Source organism: Oryx dammah, unplaced genomic scaffold (genome assembly GCF_014754425.2).
Source record: "Oryx dammah isolate SB20612 unplaced genomic scaffold, SCBI_Odam_1.1 HiC_scaffold_6, whole genome shotgun sequence".
Lineage (NCBI taxonomy): Eukaryota > Metazoa > Chordata > Mammalia > Artiodactyla > Bovidae > Oryx > Oryx dammah.
The window spans coordinates 29,865,641-29,886,795 of record NW_024070190.1 but is presented as its reverse complement, the minus strand read 5'-3'; the positions used below and the strand labels follow the sequence as shown (position 1 = coordinate 29,886,795).

Below are 21,155 nucleotides of genomic sequence, written 5' to 3'. Positions count from 1 at the left end.
AATGCTTCAAGAAGTTTCAAATTGAAGAGCTGTAAAACAGACTGATTCAACTGTAATAGACGTTCTGAGGAGTGCTATCATTTTAGGTAGAAATAGTAGGAAGACGTTTCATGTAGGAAGTGGGACTTGGGAGGACAGAGGGAGGGAAAAAGGAGCATACTGGAAATGGGGACAGGTGTGGTGAGAAAGGAAAATACTCCAGGTGGAATGAATAGCATGAGTCAGTCATGCGGGCTGTGAGGAAAGGAAGTCACAGTGGGAGTGATGGGAACTAAGCTTGGGTAGCTGGGCCACATGATGCGCTCTTGGAGGCCAGGTAGAGGAATTTGGAGTTGGGTGCAGGGAAACTTTGCACTTCTTGAACAGTAAGTAGAATGACAAGATGAAGGTAGTTCTTCAGGAAGATTCATAGTCAATACAAGGTGAATAATAGGTAGGTGTTAGTGAAGGAGAGGAAGCTGTATGTCAAAATGACCAGATTCATTTTCCGTCAGCATGGATTTGCTTCAGGTTGATTTCTTATAGGTAAAAAAATGTTTATGGCAAACTATTTTATTTGCCTCAGAAAAATTGCTGTTGTGGTATACAGTGGAATTTCATTCTTATTTCTGCAATGGAGCAGAAATGGATAAGGAAGGCAGTTCTTGACTCTTATCCAGGGGTGTTCAGTGTCTGAGCATGTCAAAAAGTGTCACTTGTGAGGTGGCCTTGTGGTACGAACTTATTTAAATGGGCATAATGCATTTTGTCTGTTGGCAGGCAGATGACGGTTTCATTTAGAGCTGGGAAGTGCCGCCACTCTGTCTCAGTGCTGCTCTGCACAGTCTGCTTGAAATCATCAAAACTTGGATTGAGTCATTAGTTTGGACTATTTTTGAAACATATTGTAATGTTTATGCCTATCAAATAAAAGAATGTTCCTAAAATACTTTGTAAAAGGGTGTATATAGTATTGGAAATGTACAGAATGGCCATTAATCATATTTCCTAGGAAATTGTCTTGTTTTAACCCTTTAAGTTTATTAGTTAAGCACAGTTATAATCTGTATTTGATATAATTTTATCTTGACTGATATTCATGTACAAAGAAATTTCTAAAGGATTTAAACATACTTACACTTAATCTAGGTCTCTTCTGACCAAAAGTAGTAGTGCTGTGTTTTTAGATCACAAGCCCTCATATTTAGCTTTTTTAATTGCTTTGATCTTAAACACTCTGAATAATTTATGACGAAATCTGAATTTTCAAACACTCTTCTTGGTGAAAGTGGCCAGCACATCTTTTTAAAGTATTAATTTTTTGATTAATACTCAGTGCACTTTGCTTCTCTGGGGCTAATATGTGATTCTCATTTTTTTTTCCCCAAGTTTTTTTGTGATCCTTTCCACTGCTGCTTTAAGAGATTTTTGTCACTTAACATAGATGACCAAGTAGCTGTGAGATAATCATTCACATCTGCCAGCTGATTTGTTGCACTTTTGACCTAGAGCAAGCATTTAGACTTTAAATAGTTCACCTTTGAACTTGCCATATTAACCATAGTTGAGTACTACTTGTTTTTCATAGACTTTCTCAAACAAAAATGATTTAAGTTTTGAGTTTTCTCAGTAATGAACTCTGAGTACTTTATTAACTCGTAGGAGAGTTCTAAACATGTTGGCAGGGATTTACTCCTTATTTTACTTTGTATACCTTAATAATTAAGAAGTAAACAAATAATACTTTAAACATGTAATACTTTGGTTTCCATTGCCAAGAGACTAGTCATGGTAACATGATTGAGGAAAACTCAAGGGGCCAAGGGAACTCAGATTTATTGAGTATGTATTATTGGGTGAGGTACTTACGTATTTTTATTTTCTCATGTAATTCTGAGAACACCAACTTCAAAGTATTAATACATTCATTTTATAGATAAGAAAACTAAGGTTTGACAAACGTTAACTCACCTAAGTTTGCTCATGTAAATGGGAAAGCATGTTTCCTGTTGATGGTCTTGTGATATCCAGGTACGTGGTCTTTCCCTAATCTGACTTCCAAGAAGTCATGTAGTCCACCCATCTCTATTTTAGGCAGTAATGACTATGGGCTCTCCTGGTGGCTCAGATGGTAAAGAATCTGCCTGCAATGCAGGAGACCCTGGTTGGATCCCTGGGTCAGGAAGATCCCCTGGAAAAGGGAATGACTTCACACTCTAGTATTCTTGCCTGGAGAATCACGGACAGAGGAGCCTGGCAGGCTATAGTCCATGGGCTCACAAAGAGTCAGATACGACTGAGTGACTTTCACATTTTCCTTTTTTTTTTTCTAACTAACTTTATACCACTCTGAGGATAACTATTTATAGTTTTCCTGAGTATTTCCAAAGGAGGAATTTTACGGATGTAATTTGTCATGTACTGCACACACAGTTCTTAACCTATATAGAAGTTAAAGTCATAATATTTTAAAATTAAAAAGAATCATAGAGATTATTTAATCCAACTGCTTTATTATATAGATGACTTGAAGCCATTGGCTACCCCAACACTACCCTGCAAATATAAAGAGAAACACTAAAAGTAGTTAGCGACTGAAATTCCCTTAATTATTACCTTCACTATTGCTATAAAGGTCCATTCTCAAATTAAGACGTTTGCAAAATTAGCTTTTTGCCCCTCTATCTACTTAAAATCTTAATTGTTCTTTTCTTAGTAGATGCAAGAGAACCCTATAAAAATAGCTCTATTTCTGTTATGGACAATATGCATAAAAACAAGACAAGATTTATTTATAAGATAATATTCAGAAACTATACCTGGAGGATAATTGTTTTGTGTATTTTTTGTGCTACAAAATAAAATGCCTTTGAAATGCATATATAAATAATGTAAATACATTTTAGCTATGGAAAATTTTAAATAAAATTACAACATTAACAAATTGAAAAAAAATAGCTCTATTTCTTGAGTACCTTTTATGAGCTGGTGCTTTGTTTGTTATTTAATCCACCTCATTTTGCAGATGAGGAAGCTGAGACTCAGAGTAGTTCACAGTAATTTGTTGAAAGTTACCCAGTACGTAAATGGCGGAGTTAAGATTCAAACCCTAAACTATCTGACTCCCAGGCTGTACTCAATCAAGCATGCTAAGACTGTTTTTTGCCCTTCCTTGTAAGAGTCTCTTCTCATAACATATTAGTTATTGTGAGGCTTAAATGAGTGAGATAATATATGTGAAAATACCTGAAAAATTTTTTCCATGATTATTAGCTTCCTTCTTGAACTTCTCTATCTTTTTTTCTCAATCATTTTCTCCAAATAAACTCAGTTACTTTTTAAGCTTTTTTCATAGAAGAGTCTCCTCTAATTTATTCTCCTGTAGTAAGACCTTTTTTAAAAATAAAAGTCATGATTGCTTGTTTTTATTTAATACTTTTTCTGTATCTGCTCAGATAATCATGCAGTTTTTATCCTTTACTCTGTAAGATGGTCTTTAGTCTACTCCATAAATAGCAGCTTTTCTGATGGTGACCTGTATATGCATTTCTTTTTCTTATTTTGCCACTCTGCATGGCTTGCTGGATCTTAGTTCCCCAGCCAGGAATCAAACCTAGGCCCCAGCAGTCAAAGTGTGAAGTCCTAATCACTGGACCCCCAGGGAATTATCCCCCCGTGCATTTCTGAGACAAGCACTATGTGATTGTGATTTAGAAAAGAAAATGCAGTGCTAAATTCAACTTTAATATTTTTAAAAGGCTTTGCTTCTTAGTTCATGAGGGGTCTTGATCTATAATTTTATTTTGTTATTCTGTTTCTTACCCTGTTTTGTTATCAAGGTTATTTTAGTCTCATAAAATAAGATTTCTAGTCTTTGAAACATTTTATATAACAAAAGGATTGTCTATTCTTGAAAGTTTGGCAAACTTTCTCTGGGTCTGGTGTCCTTTAGAGGAAGAAATTTGATTACTCTTTCATATTCCTTTTATTGTCTAATTCAGGTTTTAAATTCATTTTGAGTTAGCTTTAACAATCTGATTCTTTTCTAAGAAATTATCCCTTTCATCTCTCCTTTTTTGTTCAGTATTGTTTATTTCTGCTTTTTTTCTTATCACTCTTATGGGGGGATTTATATTTTATTATTTTTTTCCCAAAGTCTGTTTCATTAAATTCTGCTCTTATGTTCATTATTTAGTTGTTTATTATATGAATATCTTATTTTCAATATTTCTGTCTTTTATGTTCAGTATTTCTTATTTTTAATAAATATATTTTGAGCTCTCAGTTTTGCTCTAAGTCTGACTACAAGCTTGTAAACAGCTTATAGGTACTTACGCTGCTGCTGCTGCTAAGTCACTTCAGTCGTGTCCAACTCTGTGCAATGCCATAGATGGCAGCCCACCAGGCTCCCCCTTCCCTGGGATTCTCCAGGCAAGAGCACTGGAGTGGGTAGCCTTTCCCTTCTCCAGGGGGTGTTCCCAACCCAGGGATCGAACCCAGGTCTCCTGCATTGCAGGCGGATTCTTGACCAGCTGAACCACAAAGGAAGCCCATTTATATATAGTAGTTCAGTGCTAAATATTTTGTAATTTTGATGTGAATTCCTCTTACCTATGTGTATTATTTAGTAGTACATTTAAAAATTATTTTTACTACAGGCATACTTCAGAGATATTGTGGGTTCAGTTCCAGATTACTGCAGTATTTGCAATAAAGCAAGTCACATGAATTATTTTCCCCAGTGTATATAAAAGTCATTTACACTATAGTCTGTTAACTGTGCAGTAACATTATGTCTAAAAAAAAGCAATGTACATACCTCAATTTAAAAATATCTTATTACTAAAAAATACCAAAGCAATTACAGTAATAATATCAAAGTTTACCATAACAAATATAATAATGATGAAAAATCTTGAAATATTGTTAGAATTATCAAAATGTGACACAGAGACATGAAGTAAGCAAATGATGTTGAGAAAATGGTGCCTGTAGTTTTGTTCAACACAGAGCTGCCACAAACCTTCCAATTTGTAAAAAACTCAGTATCTGCAAAATGCGGTGAATTGAAGCACAGTAAAATGAGATATGCCTTTTTTGATTGTTATATTTCTGGTTTAATTGCGTTATGCCCAGTAGTCAAGATGTATTATTGATTATTGGAAATTCTGTGATATAATAAGTGGTCAGTGTTGGTAAGTGTACTGTGTGTGTTTAAAAAGAAAGTGTATTCTCTTCTGCTTGGGTGTAGAGTTCTCTTTTTATCAATTAGACCAACATATAAATATTATTGATCTGACTTGTTATAGTCTTACTATAGATCATAAATTGTTTATGATTAAGGTCTGTTGAAATCTACAATAATTGTAGATTCGGCAGTTTTCCTCATAATTGTCAATTTTGACTTTATATGTTTCAAAGCAGTATTATTTAGTCCTTATAAGCTTATGATTCTCTGGGTCCTAAATTATGTTCATTATTTTGTTACTAGCCTTTCTTAAGAATGACTGTTGCTTGATGTTAAGCCTACTGTTGACTTTTATTTCCAGATTGTGTTCTTTTTTTCTTTTTTAAACCACATCTTAGATTTTGTCAGTTTTCTTAAAAATATTTTCTTATTGTGTTGTCTGTGCTCAGTTATGTCTGGCTCTTTGCAATCCCATGGACTGTAAACTGCCAGGCTCCTCTGTCCACGGGATTATCCCAGCAAGAATACTGGAGTGAATTGCCATTTCCTCCTCAAAGGGATCTTCTCAATCCAGGGACTGAATCCACTGGATTCTCCTGCATTAGCAGGCTGGTTCTTTACCACTGAACCATCTAGGAATCTCTTATTGTGTCTATTCCACTTCATTTGTGTTTAGGTATTTACACCTCTGCTGTGTCATTACATCAGCAGTCATTACATTCTGCTGTAGAATAGTGACTGTTGACTTTTTTTCAGCATAAGACCTTCAAGTAATAATGGTAAACTATTACTAGTTAATTAAGAATATATAAGAATAAAGGTTACAATGAATTTATAATGTTTTAAAGTAGATTTTGATTTTATTTATCATGACAACATCAACATACGTTTGAAAACTACTATTTGAAAACTACTAGTATCTGTAACGGAGAAGGCGATGGCACCCCACTGCAGTACTCTTGCCTGGAAGGGATCTCCAAGAGTCGGACATGACTGAGCGACTTCACTTTCACTTTTCACTTTCATGCATTGGAGAAGGAAATGGCAACCCACTCCAGTGTTCTTGCTTGGAGAATCCCAGGGACGGGGGAGCCTGGTGTGCTGCCATCTATGGGGTCGCACAGAGTCGGACAAGACTGAAGCGACTTAGCAGCAGCAGCAGCAGCAGCAGCAGTATCTGTAAGACACACTTATTTCTATGTTTATCTGTTTCTGCTGTAACCCTAGCATGAGATGGAGGAAAGACCAGAGGAGCTGATGGACCTGTAAATAGCAGTGTTCTTGACTGAACCTTGCAGGCTCTGAACCTCCTCTTCCTTCACAGCTGCTAGATTTGAATAGGAGGTGAAAGAAGGTGGGGAGAAAGACTAGGACTAGTCATTCAGGCTTTAAAGGATGCAGTTGTGACTCATACTGTCTTTCAAATAACCTGCCACCGAGACTTGAGGAGGATGTGACTTGGGCAGCAGTGACACTTCAGACCTTCCCATCCCCTCCATGCTGCTTCTCTGTCAGTTGTCTCTGGGCTTTGGTTTTGTTTGAAGGGGAAGTTGAAACTGGCTGCATAGCCTTCTAATATCATATGAAATAAAAGAATTTAGTGAGCCTTTGATGTTTATGTGTGTTTTAGCTCTGTTATCTCAATGTACATGTTCTAACAAAAACAGTTTGGTGTTGCCCTTAAAGGGTTTTGAATTTTTTCAGTATGACTCATGACTCATTGTGGTTTTTAATTTTAATCAAAATTACTGTCACTGAGTTAGGTCAGGAAAGGAATGATTTGTGGATAAGCCCTGTAGGATCTTTAAATCTAGGAGCCCAGGGCTGGAACAGTGTGTTACCATTCAGTGTACACATGGGTCAGTTGATGCTGGGCATTTGCTACTTGAGCTAGATTAGAGTTTATCATTGTACTCAGTGTTCCTGACTCCCTCCTAAAAACTGTAACTGCTTGTGGCCTTCACTCAGGTTTCTGGATGACTAATGGCTAAGGCTCCCTGACCTTTCTCAAAATGGCAATGCCAGGAGCAAAGCATATTGGTTTGTCCTGGGTTGCCACAGAATGAGTCTAGCTTTTGCTATTTTAAAGTAAAATTTGTGCCAAATGGTGAGTATATAAAAGAATATTTTCACATATCTCCATGAGTCTTTTGAAATCTCTCTATATATTATTATCATTTCTTAAAAATATGTATATACACAAAAGAGATGAAGATACAATGGGTTGATTAGAGGCCATACTTCCTGTTTGAGGGGTACTAGAAAGACTGCACCCTCGTTGCTTATGCCTGAAATTTCATTAGAGCTCATTCATCAGGTTAACAGTTTAAATGCTTGAATACCTAGGAAAGGGAGAATCTTTGAGGCATCAGCAGTTATTTTTACCGATCTTGGGTTAGGTTCTAAATTTAGGAAAGCAGAGGGTACTGAGTGCTTACTCCTTACCCTCAACCCCCTGGCCTCTCACCCAGGTCTTATATTTGTGAAGGGCCTGGACTTCAATATTTTCTTCAAATGATACCATGTATACAGTCCCAGAGAAAAAAAGGCAATCTTAAAAGAAAATCTTTATCATGCAATTAAAATTACTCAGTGTAAAGACTTGAATATTCCACTATGTTTATAACCTTGTTTTGGCATTTCTTTATTTTTATTTATGATGGGTTTCTCAAACTTGGAAGTGATCTGGTCCTTTCATGATCTCCGAGAGACCCTGCCCAGATAAGAAGGGAGGGGAGGTCTGAACATGCATTAAGAAGACAGCAGGAATAGCCTGGCCAGTCGATTTTGCCTGTGAGGTCATTATGCCAGGGTCAGCCTGGTTGGAAATGGTCATGTTGGGTGCCATGGCTACAGTGGCGGAAACCTCATCCACTAGCTGATTGTGTTCTTTCTTCCTCCCGCCTGTTTCCTTCCCATCTACCAAGTGTTGTCTGTGCTTCGACTGATCGGATGTGCTTGTGATCTGACCAGCTCTCTCTCTCTTCAGAGGACAAGTCCCAAGATGTAAAGACCTGCTTCCTTGGATGTGCTCCAGGCTAATCCGACTTCCATTAAATCGTATTTTCAGGTGTTCTGCTCCACAGCACTGCAGTCTTTAGCAAACAGAATACATTTTTTGTAATAGTGTTTATAATCTAAGTGACTGTACTGTCTAAGGTTAGGTTTTATTCAAATAGTGAGTTTGATATGGGATAGTTTCCACCACCCCTCAACATGTGTTTTAGGTAGGGTGAAAGTTTAACTTGCTGAGTGTTTTAGAGAGCTTTCTGATTTAAAGTTATGGAGCAATATATGTCTAAATAGGCCCATAAGACTCTCCTTTAGGGAGGCATACCTTGTTTTATTGCATTTAACTTCACTGTGCTTTGCAGATACTGTGTTTTTCACAAAGGTTTATGGGAACCCTGCATTATCAGATGGTGGTTAGCATTTTTTTTTTAAGTGATAAAGTATTTTAAAAGTAAAGTATGTAGTTTTTCTTTTGGGAATCATGCTATTGCATACTTAATAGACTATAATAGAGTATAAACATAACTTTTATATGTGCTGGAAAAGCAAAACATTGTGTCTCTCACTTTATTGTGATATTTGCTTTATTTCGGTGGTCTGGAACCAAACCCTCAGTATCTCCAGGGTGTGCTTGTATTATTTTTTCCAGCTCTCTTTCTCTCCGTTCTTCATTTAAATCAGTGAGCTGGGATGTGATAATTGATTTTGACAGAGTAGATTGAGATTATTTGGCTTCAGAGCGAGGGATTTACCTGACCTTTGTAGTAGTTAACTGCCCTTCTCTAGTCAAAGCAGGTCTACTGCAAATGTTTATTATTGTTCACTCTCCCTGTGAGAGAGTGAGAGAGACACACACACACAGAGAAAGACAGACAGGGAGGGAGAGAAGGAGATGGGGAGAATATTACTCCATGGGAAAAACAACTCAAAGAGATGCTACTAGGAGAATTGTCATTATAAGCAGTGCTGAGCTTCTGAAGGCAGGAGCACTTTTCTATGACAACTCTTGTAATCTCTCAGTTAAGAAGACTACTTCTACTTTGTATCACCTCAGCATGTGCTGGGCATACTTCTAAATACTAATTCTTATTTGTTTATTTATATGCCTCGTCTTACCAAAGTGGTAACCCCTTAAAAATAGGGACTTAAAAAAAAAAGTCTAGGGAGTTCCCTAGCAGTCTAGTGGTTAGGACTTGATGCTTTCAATGCTTTGGGCCCAGGTTCCGTCCCTGGTTGGGAAACTAAGATTCTGCAAGCTGTGTAGCGCACCTTCCTTCCAATCTAGTTCTAGGACTCATGTAGCATTTAGTAGGTCCTCAATATGTTAGATGAACTAATATATGAAAGAATTAAACTAAAGGAATTTAAGATTAGTAACTCATTTCTTTGATGATGCTGTGAAAGTGCTGCACTCAATATGCCAGCAAATTTGGAAAACTCGGCAGTGGCCACAGGACTGGAAAAGGTCAGTCTTCATTCCAATCCCTAAGAAAAGCAATGTCAAAGAATGCTCAGACTACGACACAATTGCACTCACCTCACATGCTAGCAAAGTAATGCTCAAAATTCTCTAAGCCAGCCTTCAACAGTACATGAACTGTGAACTTAGAGATGTTCAAGTTGGATTTAGAAAAGGAAGAAGAACCAGAAATCAAATTGCCAACATCCATTGGATCATTGAAAAAGCAAGAGAGTTTCAGAAAAACATCTATTTCTGCTTTATTGACTATGTCAAAGCCTTTGACTGTGTGGATCACAACAAACTGTCGAAAATTCTTCAAGAGATGGGAATACCAGACCATCTGACCTGCCTCCTGAGAAACCTGTATGCAGGTCAAGAAGCAACAGTTAGAACTGGACATGGAACAACAGACTGGTTCCAAATCTGGAAAGGAGTACGTCAAGGCTTTATATTGTCATGCTGCTTATTTGTCTTATATACAGAGTACATCATGTGAAATACCAGGCTGGATGAAGCACAAGCTGGAATCAAGACTGCCAGGAGAAATATCAATAACCTCAGATATGCATATGACACCACCCTTATGGCAGAAAGTGAAGAGGAACTAAAGAGCCTCTTGATGAAAGTGAAAGAGGAGAGTGAAAAAGTTGGCTTAAAATTCAGCATTCAGAAAACTAAGATCATGGCATCTGGTCCCATCACTTCATGGCAAATAGATAGGGAAACAGTGGAAACAGTGATAGACTTTATTTTGGGGGGCTTCAAAATCACTGCAGATGGTGACTGCAGCCTTAAAATTAAAAGACACTTGCTCCTTGGGAGAAAAGTTATTGACCAACCTAGACAGCATATTAAAAAGCGGAGACATTACTTTGCCAACAAAGGTCCATCTAGTCAAAGCTATGTTTTTTCCAGTAGTCATGTATGGATGTGAGAGTTGGACTGTAAAGAAAGCTGACTGCCGAAGAATTGATGCTTTTGAACTGTGGTGTTGGAGAAGACTCTTGACAGTCCCTTGGACAGCAAGGAGATCCAACCAGTCCATTCTAAAGGAAATCAATCCTGAATATTCATTGGAAGGACTGATGCTGAAGCTGAAGCTCCAATAATTTGGCCACCTGATGCAAAAAAACTGACTCACTTGAAAAGATCCTGATTGTGGGAAGGATTGAAGGCTTGAGGAAAAAGGGATGACCGAGGATGAGATGGTTGGATGGCATCACAGACTCAATGGACATAAGTTTGAGTAAACTCTGGGAGTTGGTGATGGACAGAGAGGCCTGGCATGCTGCAGTCCATGGGGTCGCAAAGAGTTGGACACGACTGAGCCACTGAATTGAACTGAACTCACTTCTGGGTGCAGTCTAGAAGAATCTCTAAAAATGTCTTGTGACTCTTTCAATTCTGGTTTTCTCCGTGTGTATGCCCAGCAGAGGGATTGCTGGGTCATAAGGCAGTTCTACTTCCAGTTTTTTAAGGAATCTCCACACTGTTCTCCATAGTGGGTGTACTAGTTTGCATTCCCACCAACAGTGTAAGAGGGTTCCCTTTTCTCCACACCCTCTCCAGCATTTATTGCTTGTAGACTTTTGGAAAGAGACACGTGTACCCCAGTGTTCATCACAGCACTGTTTATAATAGCCAGGACATGGAAGCAACCTAGATGTCCACCAGCAGATGAATGGGTAAGAAAGCTGTGGTACATATACACAATGGAGTATTACTCAGCCATTAAAAAGAATACATTTGAATCAGTTCTAATGAGGTGGATGAAACTGGAACCTATTATACAGAGTGAAGTAAGCCAGAAAGAAAAACACCAATACAGTATGCTAACGCATATATATGGAATTTAGAAAGATGGTAACGAGAACCCTGTATGCGAGACAGCAAAAGAGACACAGATGTATAGCACAGTCTTTTGGACTCTGTGGGAGAGGGAGAGGGTGGGATGATTTGGGAGAATGGCATTGAAACATGTATAATATCATATATGAAACGAATCGCCAGTCCAAGTTCAATGCATGATACTGGATGCTTGGGGCTGGTGCACTGAGACGACCCAGAGGGATGGTACGGGGAGGGAGGTGGGAGGGGGGTTCAGGATGGGGAACACGTGTATACCTGTGGCAGATACATGTTGATGTATGGCAAAACCAATACAATATTGTAAAGTAATTAACCTCCAATTAAATAAATTTATATTAAAAAAATAAAAAAAATTAAAAATTAAAATAAAAATACCAAAAAAAATGTCTTGTGGCAATGAGTCTTTATAATCTCTAAATCTGTTTTTCTCTTATTTTTCTTAAATAAAAAAATTCATCATAAGTTAAAACATCTTGATTAGTGATAATTGAAATCACATGAAACTGAATAGTTTGGAACCTTTCCATCTCTTAAATGATATGGTGTTATATCATGTAGTAATTTGATGAAGAATGGACTTGAGGGTTATGAGTGGGTCCTGTGAGGCTGTCATTGGTTCATTCATCTAAAGCAGAAGAGCTTTCTACTAATTTAGATCGAAGACTCAAAGGCAGAGAGAAACCTTAAAATGTGTTAGCGGATTGATTTAAAGTAGCTAACTCATTATGATTAATATATAGTCAAGATTTATTTTTTTAAATTTTATAATTATTTAAGAAATAGACTTTATCCCTGCTGTCATTCTCTAACATGCTTTTTAAAAAAGATTTGTAAAAAGCAGATCACTTTAAGAAGCCAGGCAGGTTGAAAAAATTCTCACTTTCCACAGACAAGACAGACTCCTTCCTGTTTCTGCCTACTGGTTAGTCATGGTGGGATTTGTTTGGCTTTATGAATCTCATTAAATTTTAATGTACATATCAGATGTCTTATTGTAGGTAAAAGGAAAGGATGCAATGTCTGTTTTGGCCCTATCATTTTACCACACAAGGGAACCGTTAGTGGAGAATTAAATTGATTCCTGTAAAGCTTTTCCATTTCATCTTTTCTTTTTCCTGTTTCCTTTCTCCATGATGGTTATTCCTTTCATTTATTTTTTGCTTTTTCCAAATTTGAAACACTTGTGCAGAAACTGTCTTTTCAAATAGATGTAGTGCAGTAGTTGCATTCTGTGGTGTTTATGTTTGCTATAATTTCATCAAGGTTCATGTTACCCTAGAAATAAGTTTGTGACCTTTTAAAGTTAATGATTTTGATGGCCAGATGATTTCATGATATCCTGTACTTGAAAAAAATCCATTCTTTCATTCAACAACTGTTTATTGAGTATTTACTGAATATTTCTTATGTGTCAGGGATTGTACCCTGTGAATACAGGAAAGATAAGGTCCTAGATCTTGCTGAACTTAACACTTTTCTGGGAGATAGGAAGAACAAAGCCAGGAGGGTTTGTCTCATGAACACATAAGAGAGACACTTACAGATTTGCATAGGTTTTCTGAAGGAAGAGTTGTTTAAAATCAGCATCTAGTCATTTGCCAACACTAACTTCTGGGTAAACTGTGTCCTCAAATTTTGAAGAGCACATGTGTGTGCTCTCTTGTTCCTTTTGCTTTGTTGCCACCAAGAAAGCAATGTGGGTCACCAGCAGCTCTACCGGAGCCATTCGAGAAAATTTGGCCAGGGTTCTCGCTCTTGCTGGCCTACTCAAACCAGCGGGGTCTGATCTGGAAATACAAACTTAAGATCTTCAGCCAGTACTTGAAGGACATGAGCTTCATTAACTTGGCCTAAATGAACTCCCTTTAATGGATCATCCAGCACATGTACCATATGCAGAAACAATATAGCTCTTTGTATATAAAATAAAAGTTTGAAAACTCAAAAAAAAAAAAAAGCAGCACCTAAGAGAATAAATAGGGGTTAGTCAAGCAAAAGAGGGGAGAGAGAAAGAGGCGTTTCAGCCAGAAGGAATGGCTGTTAAAAAAACAAACAAACAAACCTTGAAGCAGGTGGCCAGTGCTCTTCAACTAGTGGTCTTTAGTAAGCATCTGACTATTCCTAAAGTAAAAGTCGCTCAGTTGTGTCTAATTCTGCGACCCCATGAACTATAGAGTCCATGGAATTCTCCAGGCCAGAATACTGGAGTGGGTAGCCTTTCCCTTCTCCAAGGAATCTTCCCAACCCAGGGATCGAACCCAGGTCTCCTGCACTGCAGGCAGATTCTTTACCAGCTGAGTCATAGAGGAAGCCTGAGTATTCCTAAAGGACTTTTGAGATACTTTGAATACTTGTGAATACCTTGAATATTCCAAATTTAAATATTTATTTAATTAAATATTTAATTACTTTAAATTTAAATATTTAGAATCATAAGTTTAGTTGCAAAACATGTATTTTCTGCCATATTATGTATTTTGTACACATCTCAAATGTTTCCATGTTAATTTAATTTGTGGAAAACATTTGCCACAATATTGGCGAAACCAATCCTCATTTTCTAACTAGTCAGCCAAATCAGATTTACTTTTTTTGAACCTAGTGTCTTAAAAAGTTCTTGCTTTAGCCAGTCAATTATCTTTTAAAGATTTAAAAATAAGAAAAAAATGTGCTTTTATATTTATGTACATAGTTACCATTTTGTGCTCTTCCTTTATTTCTATAAATCCAAACTTCTATCTGGTATAATTTTCTTCTGAAGGACTTCCTTTAACTATTTTTATAGTTCATGTCTGCTGGGTGATGAATTCTTTTAACTTTTGCATACCTGGAAAGTCTTTATTTTGCCCTAATTTTTGAAATATTTTCTTTGTATCCACCCAAAGTTCTTTCAGTGCTTTGCTCCACTCTTCTCTGGCTTGTATTGTTTCCAATGAGAAGTCTGTTGTTATTCTTATCTTTGTTTCTCTGTAATATAAAGTGTCTCATTTTTCTCTGGCTGCTTTTAATATTTTCTCTTCATTATTGGTTTTAAGCAATTTCTTATGATGTAGCTTGTAGTGAGTCCTTTGATGTTTTTTGTGCTTGAGGTTAATGAAGCTTTTTGAACCTTGTGCTTTATTCTTTTCATTAAATTTGAAAATTTTGTAGCTATTTTTTCTTCAATTTTTTTTCCTGGCCCTTTTTCTCTCCTTTGGGGACTTATAGACATACAGACTGCTTACAGACATACAGGCTGCTTGGAATTGTGCCACAACTCATAGATGCTCTGCTCATTTTCTTTTAAGTTTTATTTTCTCCTATTTTAAATAATTTTCATTGCTATGACTTCAGTTTCAATAATCTTCGGGCAAAAAAGAAAAAAGAAAAAAAAATCTTCGTGCTATATCTTATCTAGTAGTAATCTATCCAGTGTAGTTTTGTATCTCAGACACATCTCTAGTTGATCTGAGTATTTTTTTAAATATAATTTTCATTTATCTACTCAGTCTTTCCTTTAGCTTTTGAGCATATGAAACACATAGTAACTGTTTTAGACTTCTTGTCTACTAATTCTGTCGCCTGTGTCATTTCTGGGTTGGTTTTGAATGATTATCTTTTCGTTCATAATAGGTAGTATTTTCATGTGTTTTTGTATGCCTAGTGAATTTCAGTTGGATGCCAGTGTCCTATTACTCTCACAACAAGCACAATACAAATACTTTATTTTACAGTTCTGGAGGTCTAAAGTCCAAAATAGGTTAGCAGAGTTGGTTCCTTCTGGAGATTTAAGGAAAAGATTCATTTCCTTGCCTTTTCCAGCCGCTAGACACTGTCTGAATTCCTTGACTTATAGCCCCATGTCACTCCAACCTCTACTTCTATTACATCTCTTTTTGGTTCTGTTTTCAGATCATAGTGAGATGATACCTTCAACGTGTTGATAAAATAATGATCAATCAGAATTCTGTACTACTGAAGTAGTCTTTGAAGAATGAAGACAACGTAGGCATTTTCAAACAAACCAAAATGAATACATTTTGTCACTAGCAGACTCATAAAGACACATGTAAAATATAAGGATGTGTGTGTATGTGCTCAGTCCTGTCTGACTCCTTGCAACCCTTGCAACCCCATGAGACTCCTCTGACCATGGAATTTTCCAGGCAAGAATACTGGAGTGGGTTGCCATTTCCTCCTCCAGGGAAAATCTTCCTGACCTGGGAATCAAACCCAAGTCTCCTGTGTCTCCTGCATTGGAGGGTGGATTTTTTACCACTGAGCCACCTTTGATCTGAAAATATAAGGAAACAGAGTTAAAGTTATATCCAATCCAATACAATAGTCAGAGCAAGCTGGTTTACAATAAACCAGCAAAAAACATTATTGGAGATATAGAGAAGTGTCACCAAATGATTTATAGGTTCAAATTATAAGAAAGATATAATAATTACAAGTTTATATGTACCTAATAAGTTAGCTTCAGTAAAACAAAAACAGAGCTGCAAGGGGATATGGACAAATCTGTTGTTCTGGTGGGATTTTTTATCACTCAGTAATTGATAGATAAAACAGACCAAAAAAGTATCAGCAAACATATAAAAGATTTGAACAGCACAGTTACCAAGCTTAAGTTAATGAATATATAAAATAATTCACCTAAAAATTAGGAGCAAACTTATTTTTTTCAAGCACATAGAAAATTATACCATTTAAAATTACTAATTGTATGTTATATAAGTATCATCTCAAACTATTGAGATTTATCAGTTTTGGTCTGTCATATTGGTGAAGATGCCTAAGTTTGATTATACATTGAGTTGTTGAAACTCTGAGGAAGCAGGTACTCTTATCCATTTTTGTGGAAATGTAAATTGATAATTCTGTGGATGGCAATATAGCAATGTTTGTCAAAACTATTAATGTCCACACCTATGACTCAGCAGTTCAATTTCTAGATAGTGTCCTACAGATATATACATTTAAAAATGATATTTATTGGGAAATCTCTAGTGATCCAGTGAGTTAGTACGTGGTTTTCATTCAGTTCAGTTCAGTTGCTCAGTTGTGTCCGGCTCTTTGCAGCCCTACGAACCACAGCACACCAGGCCTCCCTGTCCATCACCAACTCCTGGAGTCTACCCAAATCCATGTCCATTGAGTCAGTGATGCCATGCAACCATCTCATCCTCTGTCATCCCCTTCTCCTCCTGCCCTCAATCTTTCCCAGCATCAGGGTCTTTTCAAATGAGTCAGCTCTTCGCATCAGGTGGCCAAAGTATTGGAGTTTCAGCTTCAACATCAGTCCTTCCAATGAACACCCAGGACTGATCTCCTTTAGAATGGACTGATTGGATCTCCTTGCAGTCCAAGGGACTCTCAACAGTCTTCTCCAACACCACAGTTCAAAAGCATCAGTTCTTCAGCACTCAGCTTTCTTTATAGTCCAACTCTTAACATCCATACATGACTACTGGAAAAACCATAGCTTTGGCTAGATGGACCTTTGTTGACAAAGTAATGTCTCTGCTTTTTAATATGCTGTCTAGGTTGGTCATAACTTTCTTTCCAAGGAGTAAGCGTCTTTTAATTTCATGGCTGCAATCACCATCTGCAGTGATTTTGGAGCCCAGAAAAATAAAGTCAGCCACTGTTTCCCCATCTATTTGCCTCGAAGTGATGGGACTGATGCCATGATCTTGGTTTTCTGAATGTTGAGCTTTAAGCCAACCTTTTCACTCTCCTCTTTCACTTTCATCAAGAGGCATTTTAGTTCCTCTTCACTTACTGTCATAAGGGTGGTGTCATCTGCATATGTGAGGTTATTGATATTTCTCCCGGCACTCTTGATTCCAGCTTGTGTTTCTTCCAGCCCAGCATTTCTCATGATGTACTCTGCATACAAGTTAAATAAGCAGGGTGACAATATACAGTCTTGACGAACTCCTTTTCCTATTTGGAACCAGTCTGTTTTTCCATGTCCAGTTCTAACTGTTGCTTCCTGACCTGCATACAGGTTTCTCAAGAGGCAGGTCATATGGTCTGGTATTCCTATCTCCTTCAGAATTTTCCACAGTTTATTGTGATCCACACAGTCAAAGGCCTTGGCATAGTCAATAAAACAGAAATAGATGACTTGCTTTTTCGATGATCCAGCAGATGTTGGCCATTTGATCGCTGGGTCCTCTGCCTTTTCTAAAACCAGCTTGGACATCTGGAAGTTCACGGTTCACGTATTGCTGAAGCCTGGCTTGGATAATTTTCAGCATTACTTTACTAGCATGTGAGATGAGTGCAATTGTGTGGTAGTTTGAGCATTCTTTGGCATTGCCTTTCTTTGGGATTGGAATGAAAACTGACCTTTTCCAGTCCTGTGGCCACTGCTGAGTTTTCCAAATTTGCTGACATATTGAGTGCAGCACTTTCACAGCATCATTTTTAAGGATTTGAAATAGCTCAACTGGAATTCCATCACCTCGACTAGCTTTGTTCATAGACATGCTTTTAAGGCCCACTTGACTTCATATTCCAGGATGTCTGGCTCTAGGTGAGTGTGAGTGATCATACCATCGTGATTATCTCGGTCATGAAGATCTTTTTTTGTACAGTTCTTCTGTGTATTCTTGCCACCTCTTCTAAATCTCCTGCTTCTGTTAGGTCCGTACCATTTCTGTCCTTTATTGAGCCTATCTTTGCATGAAATGTTCCCTTGATATCTCTAATTTTCTTGAAGAGATCTCTAGTCTTTCCCATTCTATTGTTTTCCTCTATTTCTTTTCACTGATCACTGAGGAAGGCTTTTTTCTATCTCCTTGCTATTCTTTGGAACTCTGCATTCAAATGGGTATATCTTTCCTTTTCTCCTTTGCTTTTCACTTCTCTTCTTTTCACAGCTATTTGTAAGGCCTCCTCAGACAGCCATTTTGCTTTTTTGCATTTCTTTTTCCGAGCCCAAATTCAATCCCTGGTCAGGAGAGTAATATCTTGGAAGCTGCACAGCACAAACAACAGAAAAGATGTTTATTCAAGGTGGTTCATTGCAGCAGTCTAGTAAATTATGGACTTATGGAGCTGTGTAAAAGAATAGGGAGGTTCTTTGGATACGTCTATTAGAACATCTCCAAGTTAAATTAAGTGAAAAAATCAGAATGCAGAGAGTATGCGTAGTGTGATCCTATTTATATTAAAAAAGTGGAAGTCTATGTTTTTGTTTCTTTGTGCATAGAATATCTTTTTTATTGAAGAATACAGAGGAAATGGGTAACATTGGTTGCAAGTGGATGGAATTTGAGTGCCTAGGAGATAGTGGAGGGAAGAAAAATTTTCACTGTATGCCTTAGGGTTTTATATATGTCTATATGTTTTTGTCATATGTATATATTATATAATTTCAAATTAAATTTTAATTTTAATTAAAAATTTTTAACTAAATATAACCAGTCACCTAAGATTGTTGATCAAAAGCCATGTCAGTGAGGTCTTGCTCTTTGCTGATATTTATAATGTGCTGCCTTATGGCTCTGATGTTTGTGACTTACCAGAGTATGTTTCTTGAGAGTTAGTGTTTTTTGCATCTTTATATACATACTTATAGTGTCCATAGCTCAGTGCTTTTTACATAATTGAAATTGATATGTTGGTTTAATTCTATTTATTAACAGTGCAAGACTGCCTTGTACTTGTGGAATTTTATATTATTTTTTTGATCCTCAGAACTGCCTGTGGAGTGGGCTTTTATTTGCGTGGGACATTTTTTTGTGTTTTCAAATAAGAATGTGTAATTTTGGCTAAATATTTTAACTTAAAGTAATTTATTGCTTGTGTTTATAAGTTACTCTGTGATAACATAATGCATTTATTCAGTATGGAATTAGAGGAAATGATCTGGTAGGTCCTTTTCAACTCTGTGTAGAAGAACAGTTGAATGAATGAATACATATTAGTATAGTACAGGAGGATCAAGGTGAATATTTGCTTTATGCCTTTTGGGTTCCTTTTTAAAATGATCTCCCACCTCCAAAAGCCACCTGAGTTCACTGATCAGGTCATCCATGCTATTAAACTAAATTATATTAAACTATTAATTACTGGTTATCAATGCCATTTTAATGAACACCACTGTTTTATAGGGCTGTTTTCAAACAGTCTAGTTTGTCAAACAAATCCATTTGACTAGATGAATGAAAAATTTGTACATTACCTCATGCTTTTTCTTTGTGTTTCCTCCTATTCCTTTGGTTAGTCTGATTATTATTTTTTTCATTTAGCACAGTGCTTTGGTATTTTGTTTCCAGATGTCAAATCTGAAACTGTTGACAGTGTCTTTTAATGACAGTGTGTATAGGGTGAGTAGTAAGGAAACAAAGGAGTTACAGAGATATAGCCCCCTAAAGTAAAAGGTCCAGAACTCCTTTTCATTATGTTTTGTAGTCAGGAAATAATGAAGAACAAAGGCTTAATGCAGTGAGTGAATGAATATGCTGCCCTTAATTGCCAATGTTAAAAGCTGTAATTTCTTGTCTATTTTCCATATAGGAAAAAAATATGAATTCATCTCCATTTACATCCATTGAATTTGCATGTGATATTCTTCTGCTTGGTTCTGCCAGTGAGTTAACTCCATGTTCCTCCCCACAGGGTGGAGAATGCTTGCACCAAGCTTGTCCAAGCAGCCCAGATGCTTCAGTCAGATCCTTACTCAGTGCCTGCTCGAGATTATCTAATTGATGGGTCAAGAGGCATCCTCTCTGGCACATCAGACCTGCTCCTCACCTTCGACGAGGCTGAGGTAAGGCACCCCGAGGTCCAAGCAGACCTCTTGCTGACAACAAGCCCAGTCGTAAAGATAATAATGGAGGATTGAGTATTGTTTAGGATGAGAAAACGTTGACTAGCTACACATCTGAATCACTGTGTTTTCTACTTATCGTTAACACAATTGATTGAATACTCTGAAATATATTTTCAGGTTCGTAAAATTATTAGAGTTTGCAAAGGAATTTTGGAATATCTTACAGTGGCAGAGGTGGTAGAAACTATGGAAGATTTGGTCACTTACACGAAGAATCTTGGACCAGGTTAGTCATATGCTACTTTTATAATAAATGTTCTATGAATTGTCCTTGGTTGATCAGGAGGAAAGGGACACTCCTCCCTGCTTTTTTTGTGGAAGGTAGGTAATGATGCTTTGGATTTTTAGTTGTCTCTGCTCTCTTGATGGAGCTGACTCTGTGCTTCTACTGAAGAGAAATCATTGTCTCTGAAAGCTGAATCTGCTTTCTGCAAATCCTGGCCCTGTCTAATGAACTGAACTAGACATTGCAAATGTTGCTGGAGAATGTAGGAAATACTTTTCTATTACTGCAATGCTTAAGGCCACCCTGAATCCTGACCTCTTCATTCCACATTATATGGCATTCCTTCACTGTCTGCCAGCTGGCCTGAGCTCTCTGTGACCTCTTAGCTTGCTAATTAGCTCGCCTGCTATTATGGATTCATGCCCTTGCCCAAGACTGCATAATATAATCAGACCTAGAAGGAGAGAAGAGCTTCTGTAGCTAAATCTCTGATTGTGTAGTCATCTGAGAATTAAATATTCAAAATACATGAACAGTACCAGCTTTTGGTGTTATAGACATATAACATGAACTTGAGGCTCCTTAAAGT

General features: G+C 37.2%; 1 protein-coding gene across 4 annotated transcripts in view; it reads left to right on the top strand.

Annotated features, from left to right (window-relative positions):
* VCL (vinculin) overlaps positions 1-21,155 on the top strand; it is a 109,288-nt gene that overhangs the window by 46,188 nt on the left and 41,945 nt on the right. For all 4 annotated transcript variants that reach the window (XM_040242400.1, XM_040242401.1, XM_040242402.1 and 1 more), the window contains exons 3-4: positions 20,127-20,277; positions 20,458-20,566. In XM_040242400.1, coding sequence (XP_040098334.1) covers positions 20,127-20,277; positions 20,458-20,566 — 260 coding nt within the window. The remainder of the gene's footprint in view (positions 1-20,126; positions 20,278-20,457; positions 20,567-21,155) is intronic.